The sequence below is a fragment of the Anneissia japonica genome, unplaced genomic scaffold, assembly GCF_011630105.1.
Source record: "Anneissia japonica isolate Jap-2015-1 unplaced genomic scaffold, ASM1163010v1 scaffold9668_len1562885_cov226, whole genome shotgun sequence".
NCBI classification, from domain to species: domain Eukaryota; kingdom Metazoa; phylum Echinodermata; class Crinoidea; order Comatulida; family Comatulidae; genus Anneissia; species Anneissia japonica.
In genome coordinates, this window is record NW_022711326.1 from 1,436,964 (window position 1) to 1,455,894 (window position 18,931).

The 18,931-nt window shown below is 33.4% G+C and overlaps 2 protein-coding genes across 3 annotated transcripts in view; one reads left to right on the forward strand and one right to left on the reverse strand.

Moving 5' to 3' along the window:
• Positions 1-5,570, reverse strand: part of LOC117107420 (axin interactor, dorsalization-associated protein-like) — a 12,285-nt gene extending 6,715 nt beyond the window's left edge. Inside the window, exons 1-4 of one of the 2 annotated variants that reach the window (XM_033249100.1) lie at positions 5,481-5,570; positions 4,059-4,300; positions 3,586-3,649; positions 2,052-2,105 (exon numbers count right to left, since the gene is read on the reverse strand). In XM_033249100.1, coding sequence (XP_033104991.1) covers positions 2,052-2,105; positions 3,586-3,649; positions 4,059-4,165 — 225 coding nt within the window. In that variant the 5' untranslated portion in view covers positions 4,166-4,300; positions 5,481-5,570. Of the gene's footprint in view, positions 1-2,051; positions 2,106-3,490; positions 3,650-4,058; positions 4,301-5,480 lie in introns of those variants that run through there. The other variant, XM_033249101.1, reaches the window with a different exon arrangement.
• A 100-nt stretch (positions 5,571-5,670) lies between these two features.
• On the forward strand, positions 5,671-12,965 carry LOC117107374 (peptidyl-prolyl cis-trans isomerase FKBP3-like). Its single transcript, XM_033249033.1, has 6 exons — positions 5,671-5,822; positions 6,566-6,667; positions 6,792-6,899; positions 7,679-7,861; positions 9,408-9,502; positions 11,066-12,965. The coding sequence occupies exons 1-6, from the start codon at positions 5,715-5,717 to the stop codon at positions 11,118-11,120; spliced, it is 651 nt and encodes a 216-aa protein (XP_033104924.1). The 5' UTR covers positions 5,671-5,714; the 3' UTR covers positions 11,121-12,965.
• The last annotated feature ends 5,966 nt before the right edge of the window (positions 12,966-18,931 follow it).

An 18,931-nucleotide genomic window follows, 5' to 3' on the forward strand; every position in this document is an offset into this window, starting at 1 on the left:
TTTTTTTTTTAACGGAACGGAGCTTTAAAGTAAGGGTAACAACACTGCATGTTTAATGACCTCGTAAGAGATGGTTTTCCAATTGTGGGCTTGTAATCGAATTAATTACCAAGTTATTGATTAAAAAATGTCTTAAAATTAGAATGACAAAATATTTGCCTTTCCAATTAACAGATGCATACTCAAGGGCTTTGCAGAATACTGTTCCTATATTCCTTACATTAGACTCTTAATCTTAATAGAATAAAATGTTGCAGTAAAATTGAAAACATGCATTTATTTTTCTATCCACAAGACATATAATAACTTATATTTAAATATGCATTATTCTTAAAACTATTTAGTTTAGAATCACTTTCTCCATGATTAAAATATGAGTATGTTAGCCAGGGCTTAGGGAGCAATTAGGTCATGCCAAAGCCTGACAAAGGGAAGGTAGGTTACCAACCAATATTGATAGCCAGCCAAATTGTTATTTTTCTGGTGCAGAAATATTTTTCAGACTTGAAGCATACCTTCTCTATGTTTTAATTAATAAAATCAATTAAGTCATGGCAGAAAATGGACGTTGTTATCAACCATCAAAAATTTGTATTTTGTATTCAGGCTGAAGTCCCAGGTGCATTGGTCTGGAAGGGGGAAGAGCTGAGCCGCTAAAACTTTGGGCTATAGAAAACAATATTTCAAGAGATTTTCGCCATGTTGGGGACAAATGCTCCATGGTTAAAATTCATGTGACACCGATAAGAATGGTGTTCTGCATCAGAATTGGCTCCTCTGAGATGACCCATAACAAAAAGTGTTTCATAAAGGCCTCATTACTTTATTGAAATTAGTATATATTTCAAAATTTAACTATAGCATAAAGTATATTTATGAATAATATATAAGATATTATGAAGTATTGAATATATAATGGTTTATAAATATAGTATTTTAGGATAAAAGTATATGGTATGTTGTTCAATAAGTTAACTTTCCAAATGTACAGAATATGAATAGGTTAGAATATATAATGCCCTGTGATAAATAGATAAGTGAGATTTACATTTATATCTTGTTTAGCGTACTATATTTTTGTAATTTTCTTCATAGGAGGGTAGACAAAAAATATTTAAAAAATGACATTAGTGTACATTTCTTATAGCACAGGAAAATGAAAATTTATTGATCATAAATAAAAGGAAGTAACAGTAACTGCTGGCACCTTTCAATTTTTTATGGCAGTCGTACGTAAACAGGTCAAAAATAAACTTTTATTATTACTCTATTTAATCATTATAATCTTGTGATGGGTTCACAGAAAGAGTTATAAAAAGTCTCATATCTTTAGTCTGATGTTACAGTACTTCATTAAAAAAATTTAATTATGTTAGAAAGAATAAATTACCATCTTAATCTCAGACATCTGCAATAAAAAAAAGCAAAAATCATAACATAATATCTTAATATTACAGACTTACTTTATCACTTCTTAAAGTTTAAAACCCTGGATCTCAACCTTTTTTAGATTGGGATCCATTTTAAAACCATTCATAATGTCACAGTCACACACTTGGATTATTTGGGGAATGCTGCTGGCTTGAGAGTCGACAACAATTTTAAGGATATGACCCCTTGGCCTCAAAATGCTTTCCATTGTGTCTCAAATTTATCTCCTAAATAATTTAATCCATTAAATGGGATAAATTTTTTGCATATAAATTGAGATTTTTTTTAATGCAAACTGATTACATTTTCTGTGTAACAGAAATTAAAATACAAGACACTGTCATTATTTTCTCACTAAAGTAAACTCCTATCAACCTGATATCCAAAAGCAACAGGCATGCATTCTCAGCTGAAACAGACTCATAACAAACACTCTCATTACTGATATCATCAACAGCTGGGGATGCTTTGGACAACAAAATTTATTAGCCACTTTTAGTCATCTTTGTTTTATTTGCAAGAAAATTCACATAACATTTTAATTAATTTTTAATCCAAATTTTTAAACTCATGGATCCTCTTTGGACCAGAGGTTAAAAGTACTGTATCTGTTCACTTACATTTAAAGCTTTTTTACGCAACACCAGGCTACCAGACACTTTCATCAAAGTTTGCTGAAAAAAATGAAAACAATCAAATTTAAAACAAAATTGTTATATATCATTAGAATGGAATGATAGGAAAGGAGAGAACCAAGACAGAATGGAGAATACAGCAAGAGAAGCAGCAGCCAACAGGGACTAATGGGGGCATTTTGTGGTAGCCTTGTGCAGAGCATAATAAGCAGGTAAGGTAAGGTAAGGTAAGGTAAGGTAAGGTAAGGTAAGCCATTGACAGATAATTGTTTGACTTATTAATTTTGACTGATTGTTGAATTACAGATCAATTTTACTCTGACAGATTGATTAATTGGTTGATATATGATTGGATGATATGATTGATTGATGAATTGACTGATATATGATTGATTGATATATGACTGATTGATTTACTCATTGATATGATTGATTGATTGATATATGACTGATTGATTAACTAATTGATTGATTGACTGATATACAACTGATTGAAATACTGACTGATATATGATTGATTGATTACTTGACTGATTGATCTAATGGATTGGTTTTTGAATGACTGAATGATTGGCTGACTGTTTGATAAACAACAGGCCTACTGGCAATGCATATAAGAAACCATTCAAATATAGTTGATTGTGTCAATTTAAAACAACCTTTTGTGTTCTTTGTTCTTGAATGTTTTACCCAAATTGTTTATCACGGCTAGCTCCCTAAAGGCATTTGAGTCGCGTTTGAATGATGCATGGAACAAACATCATCTATTAAAATTATTTTTATTAATTCTATCAACTTCAAACTTTCTAGCACCAGTATGCCTCCAACAGCAGTTACAGTTTTGTTTGAAATTGGGCCATACAGTATAAGCAAATTTGCTTTTCACCGGCCCAGAAGTTACAGGCAAGTTTATAGGTAATCCTTGCATCTGTTTTTGCTGTTTTTTTTTCATGTTTTTTTTTTTGTCTTTTTACTCATTTAAGATTCAATTGTTTTAGTAAGGACAAGCAACTTAATTATTTAATTTATTCTTTGTCTGGGTTAACACAGACTAAGGCGAATAAAAAAAAATTCTTGTGTTGACCATGTTTTGGAAAAATCCAAAAAATGGGTTGGTCGGTAGGAAAAGTTTTTTTTAATTTTATTTATTTTTTTACCAAAAATTGTTTATGCCTAAAAAGTAGAAAATACAACAGAGACCATTTTAATATCTATATTGAAGAGCAAAACAATCGCATAACACTGTCACATCACCTACCGTCACAAGATAGGCCTATTCCAGCCTTTTTAGCTCATGAAAAAAATATTTTTCAATGGGAAAAAAAAAAAACAACTAAAATTCAGACTCTCAATTCTGAACATTTTGGGTTGGTCGGGCGTGGCCAACACAATAATTTTTTTTATTTGGCCTAATGGGTATTTACCTTCTGATCGGCTGAAAAGATTAAAGAATCTGGAGATGTTTCCTTACGGATTTGTTTTGCAAACCTACATTTTATTTGGCCTAATGGGTATTTACCTTCTGATCGGCTGAAAAGATTAAAGAATCTGGAGACGTTTCCTTACGGATTTGTTTTGCAAGCCTACAAAATGTATGAAAAAAAATTAATATTTAAAAGTATGAAAAGAAAAAAACTCATATACATTTTTAAATAATTGGTTACAGTATATATAAAAATATTTTAAATATCTTATTAATCGAACTTACCATAAATCTGAAACCATTTTCTTCCAAACTTAATTCATAAGATTTTACATAATATACAATGTATAAACTTACTATTAGTGTCTATAAATTTATCCAAGAGCATGCTTGATTGAAAGACTAATATATTTCCACTAAAAAACATGGAACGCAATTTAAAAATTGCAAAATAAATGCTTTTTGTATTATGTAATATCTACTAAAAAAATCACATTCAATCTCAGGTGCACTACTGTGGTGAATAAACAAATTTTTTGAATACAAATTAAATAGGTAAATATACTAACATGTCATATTCATCAACAGCCTCCACAACTTGTCCCCAGCTATCATAGTCAGTTCCTCTTTTAAATGATGTATTCCATCTTGATACTAATTTACTTATTTCAGACATAGTTTTCAGTTGTGCAGAAACATACAGAGATTGATGTAGTAGTGTAAGCAAATAATTTGATCTGGACTCCCGAGTCTGGCTATATAGAGATTGTTGTGAATGATTCTATTTGCATGCACCAATCAATCTATGAATCTAAAAAAATTATATTTAAAGACGTGAGATATCCAATTAATCATACATCACATACAAACAATAATGTAATTAAGGATCACCATTATGGCTTAAATCATACACAGTATGAGGTAAATATATATACTATTTAGATGCGACCTTTAAAAACTGAATACTGTAATTGAATAATTAAAAAACACAAAACACCATTAAAGTAAGCACCTCTACAGTACGGTGAAGTGAGCACCACTGGTCATCACCTCATAAAGAAAATGAAAAGAACTCCACTCACTATGATCTTGCAAAAATAAGGGTGATTGAGCTCCACAAATGATCAATCATTTTGGAAAGGATGGATCAAGTGACCTTCATAATCTTAAGTCAAGTGAGGCCTGTTTTTTCTTTTTCAAATAGATAAAGAATTAGACCATACTGTAAAGTATTTTAATTGCAGTACTTCAAAAAATAGCTCAAATTTGCACAGAAAATCCTACGAAAATAGGTGCACAGAATTGTTTAACTACTGCATAAATTACACTGGTTATATATTAACTTTAAGATTTGGTGAAAGCCTAATTTTCGAAATGATGGGCTTCTATTCAAGGTTTCACAGTATTCCTGCACAGGTCTTCTTAAGACCCAGGCCTACTTTACAGTCTAGGAATTAGAAACATTAAAACGAAAATACAAACTAATTTTACTTGTAATTAATAATAATAATAATAATAATAATAATAATAATAATAATAATAATAATAATGGTGGACTTATAAGGCGCATATTATTATGACCTCTATGAGTGCATCACAATGAAAAAATAAATAAGTTTAAAGATATAAATATTAAAAAAATATGTGGCTAAATATACTCCTACTCCTTTAAACTAAGTTATGGTTGGCCGTTATTAATTGATTGGCAGGCTAGGCCTAGAATAGACTAATTAAGCTATGTACCTAGACTACCCTTATTACTAACTAGTAGTTCTACTAGTACTACCTGGGCCTGGGCCTACCCTATAGGTACTAGGCCTAGGCCTAGGTAGCTACAACTTGGCTAGGGCCTAGTCTAAAAATAATACAGCAGCCTATCTAAGCCTAGGCTTAATATTATGAATTTATAGCATCACTATTTATATATTTATAGCATTCTACATTAACAATATAAATAACATTAACAATATAAACAAAAACACGTAAAATACCCGTGTAAACAAACTAAATGGAAAGTGACTTGGAGTAACCGGAAGTTGTTAGTATCCAGGGTAATTTATGTTCGCTTGTGTATATTTATGTACTCACCACAAAGTATAATAGGCTTTCACCATACGTTATGGAGAGGTAACACGACCATGTTTGATTAAACTCTGGTTGTCATTTGAACTACGCGACCGCGTAAAGTCCAACCTAACATCTGTATTTTGTTCATTCAGAGAAGCATGGCTAGTGCAGAAGTTGAACCGAAGTGGACTACTGAGGAAATTAACTCAGAAAGTGTCGGAAAGAAAGATATAATTGCATTCATTCAAGAACATGGCGCGAGAAAGGTTCCATTAGTTATTTTTTTTAATTATATGGTTGTTTATGAATGACGAGAAGGTGCTTGGCTTGGTTGTATTTGTGGTGGATGGGACTTTAACAGCAGAGGGAGGCAACAATATGGTTGGGACCCTGGATAGGACCTCTCCGAGCTGCCCTAAAGTTCACTATTTAACTGCGCACGGGCCTAGGTTGTAGAGCCTTTTGTTTTGCCTAACAACCATGTTTAACCGAATAATGCTGGTATTGTTTAGGATTACACATTTAGTATATAGGAAGAGGCCTATAATTATACCATTTCAGTTCATTGACAGTGGAATTTTACATTGCACAATATTTGTCCATCCAGGCTTTACTTACCTCTAGGCTCTAGGTAGGCCTAGCTAAGTACTATACTGTAAAGTTTTAATTGCGCGGAATTGCAATTGCTGCATAATTGCATTGGTTATGTATTAAGATTTGGTCAAAGCCTAATTTTTTGAAAAAATGTGCGTGGAAATCGGCTTTTATTTTCTAAAATGTGTGCATGCATTTTGGAAAACAGGGGCTGATTTCCGTACAAATCTTACATAAATTTAGACCTTTGACTGTATCATAAAATACAGTATTTTACAATTATGTACACCTTTTTTTTCTGTCGATTTTCCTTACAATTTTGAGTTAGTTTTCAATGTATCACACATGTTGTGTTTTTTCTATCCATAGGTTATAATATATTTTATTACTGTGCAAACTTTGCACCTTTCTCTAGTTTTTGGCAGAGAAAAAGATGCTTGGCGCCACCAAGAATATTGCAAAGGTCTTCAAAAAAGAGGCACTTGTAGCAGTCTACAATGAACTCTTTGAAACCAAGGTAATATCACTCATGGTATTATTCACACTCTCTCATACAATTACACACTTCAGCATAGCAAATAGCATTTCTCTAGTTCATTTTATATTCACCTTTGCAATTGATGTGCTTTTCTTAATCCAAGGCTTTCAAGGGTGACAATGAAGAAGAGGAAGAGGTAGTTCAAGTTACCAAAGCCACTGAAGAATTGAAAGTGACTGAGAAAGCTGCAGAGAAAGTACCCGAGGCAAAGGTATTGTGACATCAAAGACAACCAGCAAAATATTTATGTATTTTATTGTTAGGTATATATTAATTTCTTTCAATTATATTTAGAACCATTCAGAAGAACTTTTAGTTTGGGCTTTTGATTTTCAACACATCAGATTAGCTTAGTTGACTAAACTTATACTGAATACTGAAATAATTTATTGTTAAATGTAAAAGAAGGAAATGCAATCGAAAACTGGCAAACATTTAAAATCACAGTACTGAATATTAAAATCTATAATTTTTATAAACAATGAAAAATGAGTATATATATTAATATTTACAGGAGAAATAAAATTTACATACAAAATACACAAAAGGAACAATACATTAAGAAATAATAATATTATCATTAAGACGTTCCAACCCCTAGACCTGAAAAATTGGGAGATGTTAAAATTTGCAGGTGAAGGGCGCCCCCATTCGCACAAATTAGTGAAAAGCGCTCTCAACTTCAAAAATTGATAGCATTAACGTCTTCCAAGAGGGTATAAACGTAATCTATATTACCTGTCTCACAGCCTATGGTTTTTCATCCATGTGGACTAGTAATTTCATGTATTTTACCATGCGAATCCCATGTTTTTGATGATCTAGGCCAAGCCTAGTCTATAGTTTTTGAACAAATTTGGGAGAACGGCAGATAGCATGTTAATTCAAGAGGGTTTGAACCTTTGATCATTTGACTATAGTAACTATTGTGTGCGTGTGTCATTTATAACTGATATGATATGTGCTAACTGGGTAATGCTGTATTTGCAGAAAGAGCCCCCAAGGTACAAGAAACGAGTGTTAAAGAAAGGAGATGACCGTAGCAGGCCTCAAAAGGGTGACACTGTACATGTGTGGTACACTGGTAAACTGGACGATGGCACAGTGTTTGACACCAACATCTTCACAGGTGATGGTTCAAACTTATTCGGATTGAGTGATTTAATGGAGCTGTAACTCAACTAATCATAGTTTATTTCTCCTTTAAGTTGAAATCACTACTAAGTTAACAAAACCAATTTGTGAGATTTAAAATTTAATTGATACTAGTACTAAGTTAACATATTCATCTATATGTGAAAACAAAGCATCCTTTCATCCCCATCCTTTCTTGGCTTTGATGTACTGTAGCCCCTTCCATTATTCTCAATCACAAATATTTTTTTTTGTCACATGAATAGTTAAAATTTACCTGATACCTAATAATATCGCATTACAAGTTAATTATTTAATAATTCATTGACTAATAATGTGTGCATTGAAGTGGAGTTGAGTAGCTTAGTGGTTAAAATTCTTGGCCTGGGTTCTATTCCTGTCACAGCAGGACTTTTCTTAGAACTAAAACAACTCCACTCCCTAAGCCTCATAAAGAGACTTCGCTGATAAGAGCATCACATTATTTCATTTATTTAAGGAGGGCCCCTGAATATCGGCCGACATTCTAGGATACACTGGTAGGGTCTGTAAATACGGTTTAAAAAAACCATTAATAATTAAAATTATACCTTATAATAATTCATTGACGAATAATTTGTGTTAGATTTTACCAAGTGCTGATTTTAGCAGCTTTTGAAATGGTGCTTCCCAGGAAGCTGAGAATGTGTTCCATATTTGATCCATTGACTGGGGTAATACTGTAAAGCACATAGAGGCAGCTCATTGCAATATGCTGTATATTATTACTGTAACTAATGCAGTTGTTGATATATAATGTGCATTTTAATTTACTGTGTGTTCTTGGAAGTCACTGGCTTATGTGCATTAGAAATTACACTGCGCACTTTCAACGGCTCATAATTAGAATTTCATAGATACACTAAACCACACAGTACTTATTAAAAATGATTTATGGAGCCATCCATTATTTAATCATTTTCGGAGAGTACAAAGCACAGAAATGTGAAGCAACATTTTTTTTTGTATTGTTGAAGGATTGCTAATTATTGAAAATAATCAGTAGGTGGCAATCCCCTTCACAAGGCAAAGGTAGACAAGATGCTCTACATAAACTCACTATGAAGATTAGGGAGTGGTTGTGGGGAAAAATAATATGAATGACAGGAATTCGAAAGGCAAGCAAGCATCTTAACTGCCAAAGTACACCATTCTAATTGGTTTAATTTTTCAAGCCACAGTTTCAAATATGCAAACATTACCTAGGAAGAATTACAAAGACTTCCCAAGTCCCAAGCAATTTGACCAGAGTAAAATTAACTTCCATCTTGGTAAATTAATCCAATGAGATGCAATAAGTTATCTAATTAGTGATTAGTGCATTCAACATTGCATTGGAGGGGCTTCAGGCACTTTTTTTGCTTTATTCTCTCATCTGTACACTAATCTGCTAATCTATGGATATAATTATGTAGTAATAATAGTAGCAGCAGGAGTAAACTTTTTCATGATGTTGCCGTTATTGATTTTCATCTACCTATCATACTGAAAATACATATTACCTGCTTGAACCTGATAACTTGAATTTTCTTTCTATTATATATAGTGGGATGAGGCCTTATTGACCATGGGAATCCGTGAACGGTCAGAGATTGTGATTGAACCAGAGTGGGCATATGGTGCAAAAGGAATTGAAGGAAAGTATCCTTTGATGAAAAAGTGTTTCACAGTCATTATTAGATTCATCTGTTTTAAGCTAATAACATGAACAACAAACTTCAGTATTTGAATTTTGTATAAGTATGTTATTACAGAGAATGTTTTCTTCACCACTTAACAAATGCATAAATAGAATAAATTATTTATTATAAATGGTTTAAGCTGTGTGTCCTGGGCACAACACTCCACGTTTGGCTCTCTTTACCTAAAGCTTATAAATGGCTACTTGGTAGGAATGGAAGTGGTAGTGCAGAACTACACGCATGACTGTATCAGAATATTCTTCAGGGTGCAGAGGAGTTTGCACACTGTGTATGAATTGATTCTGTATCCAATGACCAGAAAAGAATATTTGAGGAATTTCCATTGAGAGCACCTTAGCTGAGTAGGGTAAATTGGTGGTAGAGGGTGTGTGTGTGCACTGAAATGTGCAAATCTTTGAATAACCTTGGTCCCCAGTTGCTCTCCTTGTGTTTCAGGTAGAGGGCTGAAATGCCAGTTTCAACAGTGATATGTCTTTTGTGATGGGATGCTTAAACCACTAGTTCCATATATGAGATATAGTATGCAATATAATCTTTGGAAAAGAGACTGAAAGCCCTTAATGGAAATATAGTATTGTATGTCATTGTACTTTTGTGAGTACCTTTGGTGTATTATGCACTTGAAATACCCAACCCAATTCTATTCTATTTTTTAACATCCTAATTCCTAATTTTGTTCACTCAATGAACCAAGTCTGTGGTTACATCAACAATTATTGTTACTGCACAGTTGTTTATATCAGTGTCCATCATAATCCTTATTTCATATTTTCAGTTTACATCAACTTGAGGAAGTGCATAGTATAATTACAAGTAAATTAAATTTCACTGTAATAATGTTTTTAAATGAATTTATATTAAGCATCCCAGGAGTGTTATTGTTTTGCCCTGTTTATTCATCAACTATATCTTAACTGGATAGATGAGGTTATTCCAATATAATGCAAGCTGTTTTTTCATGGCGCAATAAATCATTAGCAGTTGCATTAGAACTACTACTGCTTAATTTCATCAAGCCACTCTACATTGTTTAAGAGCAATCTGAAGATGCATCTGCTGCCTTTTTTTTTCTCTTTTCTCTTGTTTTCAATTCTTATTTGTTTAGTTAGATACACCAAATAGTTGAACACCTGTGAGTGCAGTGGAATGTGTGGTGTTCTTGTCTTTGGTTGCTTTGCATTCGCTATAATTTTGATAACCTTTGATTTTGAGTGCCTTGACCACTATTGCACTTTATATGTTCACTTTTGAAGGGGACTGATGGGGTGACAAACGTGAAATGGGAGGGCTCGATGTTTATATGAAGGGGTAGGGGATGCTAGCTGGCAAAATAAGTTGATGAGGGGATTTTTATTACTTTGGCATAATTTCTTTCATTCAAAATAGTTTATCTAAAATGTTATTTGACATTATGATACCAACATATTTAGGAACAAATTTTCACTCTGTTTTTTTTTTAAATCAGTTGTTTTTATTGCACTCCTTAATGAATATCTTCCAGAATTCCTCCTCATTCTAGACTAACATTTGAGATGGAGTTGGAGGCAATCAATTGATACAATACCTAATCTACAAATTTTTCACTGTGCATACAACTTGAGGGGACGTCATCAAGCACCCTGTCGCAATGGCAACTGCGAAGAAGAGTACTGTATCAATATTATTGCAGGCCATTAGACAACAAAAATTGTCTTCTCTAGGTCGGTGCATTTGCTCAAGTGTTCATTGGCCAATGAATTCTAATCTATGACAGTTCAGTTTATGGATTAACAGCAAGTGTAAGGCCTTTAGGTCATCTAAGTTTAGCATGATATACTGTTTGTCAACTACATTTTTTTGTATCCAGTGTTTTAAGCTACATCTGTTCTTTAATACTTCACTAAAATCATTGAATATTCTGTAACCAAATCCTGGAGACTGGAAATGTAGTTCTCATTGGTTATGCCTGCATATAGATTGACCTACCATATTCTTTAGTGAGAAAAAATAGATAAGACATAATATATAGTGCAACATATCCAAATATGGAAAGAATATTCAAGGCATGCGGTTTGAAAGTCATTTTTAGAATCGCCAACGTCCTCTACTAACTCAATATTGCATTTCGTATACACAAACTGTAAACAATTTACACTCAAAAAGGCAATATTCGAAATTCTTGACCTTTGTGAAAAAATTCACAAAGAAAATGTTAACAATTTAATTTGTGCAATTTTAAGCACTGCATCAAAATGATTTTTCCCCTAAGCACTAAAACTTTTAAATATTGTGGCACTTATTCATATTTTATCATTTTTAGTACTTTCTTTTCTATTTTAAGCAGTGTAAAGGTTTGTATTATCCAGGGGAATTTGTAGTTAGCTAACTATGGTAAATTAAACATTTTTTTTTTTCTATTTTTAAAGAAAGCAACAACTCTGCTTTATTAATTTCCTTTGTTTATATTTAAAAATACAATGTTATAATACTCAAAGAAAAAAATGTAGAAATTGACAAAATTATTTCAATATAGGAAGAACTGTACCACTATTTGGTATTTTAAAAATTGTATTCAACTCAATAGAACAACTGTAGAAACTGAGGTATTCCAATCCCCAGGGAGTTGGGTATGTGTTCTATATGTGTTGATCTAATTACTAGAATAATAATATGAACACACATTGACCTTTGCATTATGCATGTCATATTACTAATATTATTTTATGCTGTACAATCATTAGCATATAGGCATATTTGTTATTTAATTAACTAAAATATTGTTTATTTAAAGAAAAAAAACAACTACTTTGTTTATAAATTCTTGAAAATACCTGTGGCCATGAGATCCACATTCCCCTTCAGTGACAAAGTACCTCCTTTCCCTTGTCCACCTTTGAAATGATTTCCATACCCCAGACAACACCTAACACCACAGTGCACTGCCAGACTTACCACACCATATAACTATTTACAGCACCCTCACACTATGCCACCTTCCCCATAGTAACAACCCCCGCAGTGTACCATCTTCCCCATAATAACAACCCTCCACTGTGCCATCATCCCCATAGTAACAAACCTATCACTATTCCTATTCACGTCATTGCTTAACATTTTTTTGTGTGCATTTTGAAATTAGGCCTAAACGCATGGAGAGTAATACCTCCATGACAAATGTATGCGTTCCTTGTAAACATTAAAACTATATTCATAGATGTATGGGAAAATGATATATAATATGTTTGTACAATGATATTCTACCTGATAGTTGTTTATAGCTTATTTTATAAACGTATTCACGTGAAATATAAATAATGAGTGGCAAAACGTGCTTTGATGTCAGAAAGGATTTTTTTAAAGGAAAAATATATTCACCTTTGTAACAGTTTCGAAAACCATTAAAAGAATTTGTAAAAACAGTACGTATTAGTTAGTGTATTTTTGTTTCTCAAAAAAAAAAAAAATATTGTTAAGATAGTGGAGAATTCGCTTGTCATCATAATAGGCCTACTAAAGACATCCATTTAGATTACCCTAGGGCAGTAATATTAGTAATGGTGATCATGGAAACCCATTCCAAGACATGTATTGTTGTAATCCTAGTAATATTCAGCTCAATTAAGTAAGCTTATATATTGTAACCGTTTTTGTAGCACGATTCATTCCTTTAATTTCCGCCCTTAAGTCGTCTTGTAGATCGCAAACGTCCGTTCGTCCTTGTTGGTAGAAGCATGCGTTTATTTATTGATCATACACTCAGATTTGTTACAATAATAGATAAAGGGGGGGGGGGGTTTCCTAATTTTGATACTTTCCTCTGGTGATCATGAAAATCAATCTGTTTTTAGACTGCTCATCGATGTCCAATTAATCATGCCTTCGATTAAATTAACAGGATTTGATTTGATGCGTGTATATTACGATGGAAACAGTACACTGTACTCTGTAAACGCGTTTTTGATGCACACACATGAAACGCAATCCAGAAGCCATGATTTGTAATGTGAACCACACTAAATTAGACGCAAGCTTGGCATCATAAATGTATAGGCCTACATATATTTTTATGTATATGTGTGTTTATTTATATATATTCTGTATTGATGGAAATTAGTTGTTTTGTTTGCTATTTTGCATTCACTTTGGTTGGTCGTTCTTCTTTGGCTTCTATTAGTTAAGCATTATTTTAGGTTCCTTATCTGTGTATACTTTTATCCATGCATACACCCATGTACCCCCCAGTACAGACACCGAAACACAAATTACCCATTTATCATTCCCTTTTTACACCTAAAGTTCCCAACCCGTAACTAAATTAATTAGAAATACAAGCGCCGAAGTTAAAACAATTTTAAAAAGGAAAATAAATTAAAAAAAACAACACAAAAGCATTTAAACAACACAATGCCAAATGAAAAACCAAACCCAACTTCTACCAGCCCCCAAACAAGGTAGTTCTTATATTTTACAATCCAAATAAAAACATTCAGTGTTTTAATGCAGGAACGAAAACAAATAAAACATTAAAAAACATTAATTCTCTCCGGTCATATGAACAAACGTGTTAATAATCTAATCATAGTCATAATAGTAAACCTGTATATTTTAAATCAAAATGTGATTCTGTCGACCAACAAATACAGATCGAAATGAACCAGTGAAATACAATGTACAACCAGAAGAATATTTTAAAGTAATTGGGCATTAATATTGTTTAAGCATGTGAAGTTATTTCATAATAAGCCACTTGTAGGCCTATTTGTGTGTTTTTTGTTTTGTTCTTTTTTTGTTATTTTTTTTTGGGTTAGGATGTTTAGTTTTATTGCATGTACGATTATTATGTTTTGTCTCTTTTGTATTGTCATGTTGAATAATGAATGAATTAAAAAAAAATATCGTTAAAAAAAAAATCTGAGCTTTGTAAAGGCCATTGACATAATGTATGAGAATTCTCACAGACAAAATTGTTTTCAACTTTTAATCTGACAGTGCCATTTCCGGCCATCTAGAGGTGCCATAATTACAAATTTTCTTACCTCAGCCCTAACCATGGTGGGGCTGAGGTGGTATAGATCTTCCATCTGCTAAAGTGGCGAATTCAAGGGGACCCAGCCGGCCCTCCCCCCGCCCCTAAATTGTTTGCCCCAAAATGGAGATCTGGAAGTGCAATTTCCGGCCATGAGGTGCCATAATCACAAATTTTCTTACCATGGTTGGGGCTGAGGTAGTACAGATCTTCTATCTGTGAAAGTACCCTCCCTGGGCCCTTCTATTTCGAATTCCTGGATCCGCCACTGGAAATTACAATAAACATGAAGTACCCAGTGGCAAATTCAAGGGGACCCAGCCCCCGCCCTTTAAATTGTTAAAAAAAATGGAGATATAAAGATAATTATATTCAAGTTTTATGTCTGGAAGTGCAATTTCTGGTCATCTAGAGGTGCCATAATCACAAATTTTCTTACCTCAGCCCCAACCATGGTGGGGCTGAGGTAGTAGATCTTCTATCTGTGAAAGTGCCTGGGCCCTTCTATTTCGAATTCCTGGATCCGCCACTGGAAATTACAACAAATATGAAGTCATACTACAGTAGCTTGATGCCTATAAAATATGAAGTACCCAGTGGCGAATTCAAAGGAACCCAGCAGGCCGCCTCGCCCCGGCCCTAAATTGTTAAAAAAACAAAATGGAGATACTGTATAAAGATAATTATATTCAAATTTTATGTCTGGAAGTGCAATTTCCGGCCATAAGAGGTGCCATAATCATGAATTTTTTTACATCAGCCCCAACCATGGTGGGGCTGAGGTAGTATAGATCTTATATCTGTGAAAGTACCCTCCCTGGGCCCTTCTATTTCGAATTCCAGGATCCGCCTCTGGAAATTACAACAAATATGAAGTCATATTACAGTAGCTTGATGCCTATAAAATTCACCAAACTTCGTAAAGTATCCGTAGCTTCCAGGGGACTTCGCCTCCTGGACCCCCACAGGGGCCCTTCGCGTCCCCCTGTCCCCCAGCCTAGATGCTCGCTTCGCTCGCATATTGGACCTTATGAAATGCCGCCCCCCTAAATTTCAAAAACTTTCCGCAGCCGTTGCCAAAATCAGATTTACAATGACATGACTCCAATTTCATCCACACTCATTTTACCGGACATTGCTTTAGAGAATAAAATATATAATAATAATTTCAGACCTTTAAAAAACCTCGCAGAGGCAGGCATCCCCTTGATCTATACATGGGGTTGTACATTGTCAAATGGAATTTAAAAAAAGTTTTCTACTAAACTTTGCTGTCGAACAGCTTATCGCACAATGACAGCATACACAACGGCAATTTTTATTTCATTTAAGCATCTCATTTCTTTCAAAAATTAACAAGTAAAAAACAAATACTGTACTCAAAAATGTTTTATCAAAGGGCCAAAACTAATTTTTTGTTTAATTTTTTATTAATCAACATCTGTTGGGAATAGAAAATACATGTTTGTAACTCGTTGGTCCGATAGCTTCTTTGTGGATCCTAGATTGAAGGAACTAATTATAAACGGAGTAATATTGGCAGTTGAAAGTTGAACTCTCAGAAATTACCTGTAGGGCCTACACTGTCTATAAATACATATTTCATAAAGCTACTTTCCGATGAAATTACTGCTGTACATTTCTATTCAAGCAAGAAATAGAATCAAAGTGTACTCTATTGCATTACTTCGTTTTCCTAATTTATGATGATATTGAATACGCTTTAGGCATCCGTTACGGAAACGTTTTGCACTTTAGCCATTGAATTTCATTTGTTAGGCAACATAAACTTAGAATATTTGATTTATTGCATGTTTGTGAAAAACATATACAGTAGTTGACATACCCATGCAGAATAACCTTAGACTGTTTATACAGTTCAAATACAGGCATTACAATGCAGCTTTGCTCAGTCGGGTAATCGGTGGTAGCCACTGTGTGTGCGCTGAACCGTGTGCGTAGAAGAACGCAGTAAACTCTTCGGAAAATAGGGGATTGTCTCCCAGTGTACTGCCCAATCACCACCACAAGGACCGTACTGGAAATTATTCTTTTTCTAGACTTTCGTAGGTAATCCTTGGTATTTACACCGAAAACCTTAACAATTATAAAAGAAAAGTTTAATTTGTTTTAAATGAAAGGTGGTCTTAATAGGTTTAATGACACTGCGTGGTCTTAAATCTTCTACTTCTACGTTGATACTGGAGCAGATCCCGGCTGGCTATATTTTTTCAAGGTGCAAAGGTGACAACACTTGTGGTCGTATCAAAATAAACATGTGCAGACAATATTTACAGGACCTGTCTCTTATACACTGGAAATTATTCTTTTTCTAGACTTTCGTAGGTAATCCTTGGTATTTACACCGAAATCCTTAACAATTATAAAAGAAAAGTTTAATTTGTTTTAAATGAAAGGTGGTCTTAATAGGTTTAATGACACTGCGTGGTCTTAAATCTTCTACTTCTACGTTGATACTGGAGCAGATCCCGGCTGGCTATATTTTTTCAAGGTGCAAAGGTGTATATATATATATATATATATAACATGCAAAAACAATGAAAAACGGTGTACAATCATTGAAAGTTGACTTGCGGAACACAAATTTATTAAGCTATAACAATATATATCTCTTTGGTGTAGATATAACAAAGGTACTATAAGATCGTTAAAAGTCTGCTATAATAATGCCCTTCGTTTATTACTGCGACAACCGAGGCACTGTAGTGCGAGTTTTATGTTTGTATCCAATGGTGTACTGTCCTTTGGCGAGTATCTTAGAAACTCTATACATAGTTTCAGGAACGGTGTGAAAATCATCTCTAATTCAATCATTTTGGCCATTAAGCATTATGCTCTTTCCAATTCTAAAATGTATAATCAATGGAACATTGTCGTACATTAAGATGATTTCCTGATGTTTTTCTTGATTCAGTCTATTTTTTTACTTTTGTCTTATATTTATATGTAGGCTATTTATATTGGTTTAACTGTTCTTTTGTATGGACATGAAAATCCGAAATAAAAGATGAATGAATGAATGATATGCCTATATAAAGACATACCAATGACATTGGAAGACCAAAATAAGAAATATTAAATGGGCCAAGTAGGAAAATAAAAACGTCACAAATTTCTGTAGGAGGCTAGCTGTTTCAATAGTATGTACTAATAGTTATAAAAATAATAATACTGTATTTCTTAATGTGTTGGAACACTAGTTGATTGTAGACTAAATGACAAATAAAATACTTATATTAAAGGGATACTACCTGCCCTTTAATGATGCCGAAAACTTTTTTTTACGTAAACGATAATACAAGTATATAGGCCTATGTATTGTATTGTGTATAGTTTACTTACCGTACTAGATATTAGCACAATATTCACATAGCTCGCCTGTAAACTGTTATCAATAAGTATACTCTGTAAAATAGAACATGAAACACATTTTTGCATAAAAAAAGTCTACGAATCTGATGTAGGTCCACAAGATTATATAGACTAAGCACAAATCCCGCCTATTGTTATCATTATTGATATTGGCGAGATGTTCGATTATACTACAATACAAATGTTGGGGAGGGGTTGTATAATTACTCTTAATATCAAGACATAAACATGACTAAAGGCAAGGTGAGCTATTACACCCACGGTTGCCATTGCCGATAATTAAATGGCATTTAAGTACATCCTGTATTAATCCATTGATATTTCAAACTGACGAACTTTTCTCTATCACATTACTGTATTGAAGAAATTAAAGCCTATGCTAGTACCTCAGGTAATGTCATTTTAAAGATAATCATTTCAATTTTCATGGTCGGGATAATGCTCATACCATAATCATACCCCATTTGCTTAATCAATTAATTAGTTAAGCAATGATAACATGGGAGTGATGCGTTAGTGTAATTGCTTAATGGAGTAGTTAATTTACGTTATTATGATTCAAAGTCTAGCCTAGCAGATATTTTACTAACATTGAAAAATATTCGATTACTGTAATTTTGTCCAGTTGTGTGGCTTCGTTTGCGGTTGCGTTTTGCGTCAGAGGAGTGTGCGTTTCACAGTCAATCATGACCCATAGGCCTACAACATCTACTAGGCCCTACCAGTTATCTACCATATTACGTGAGGTAATACACATTTTCAAGATAACAAAATATATAAATAGGCCTAAGAGTGAAGGAGATGTGTTTACGATCTAGGACCTAATTCTAAAAAGCTGTCAACAAGGAACTTTTCAGAACTTTTTGAATGAGCTACCAGAACACGACATAATATTTATAGCCATAAATGATTGAGCAGGTAACCGTTTGTTCAAGAGTTATTTCACGTTGAATGAGACCTGTCTCTTAT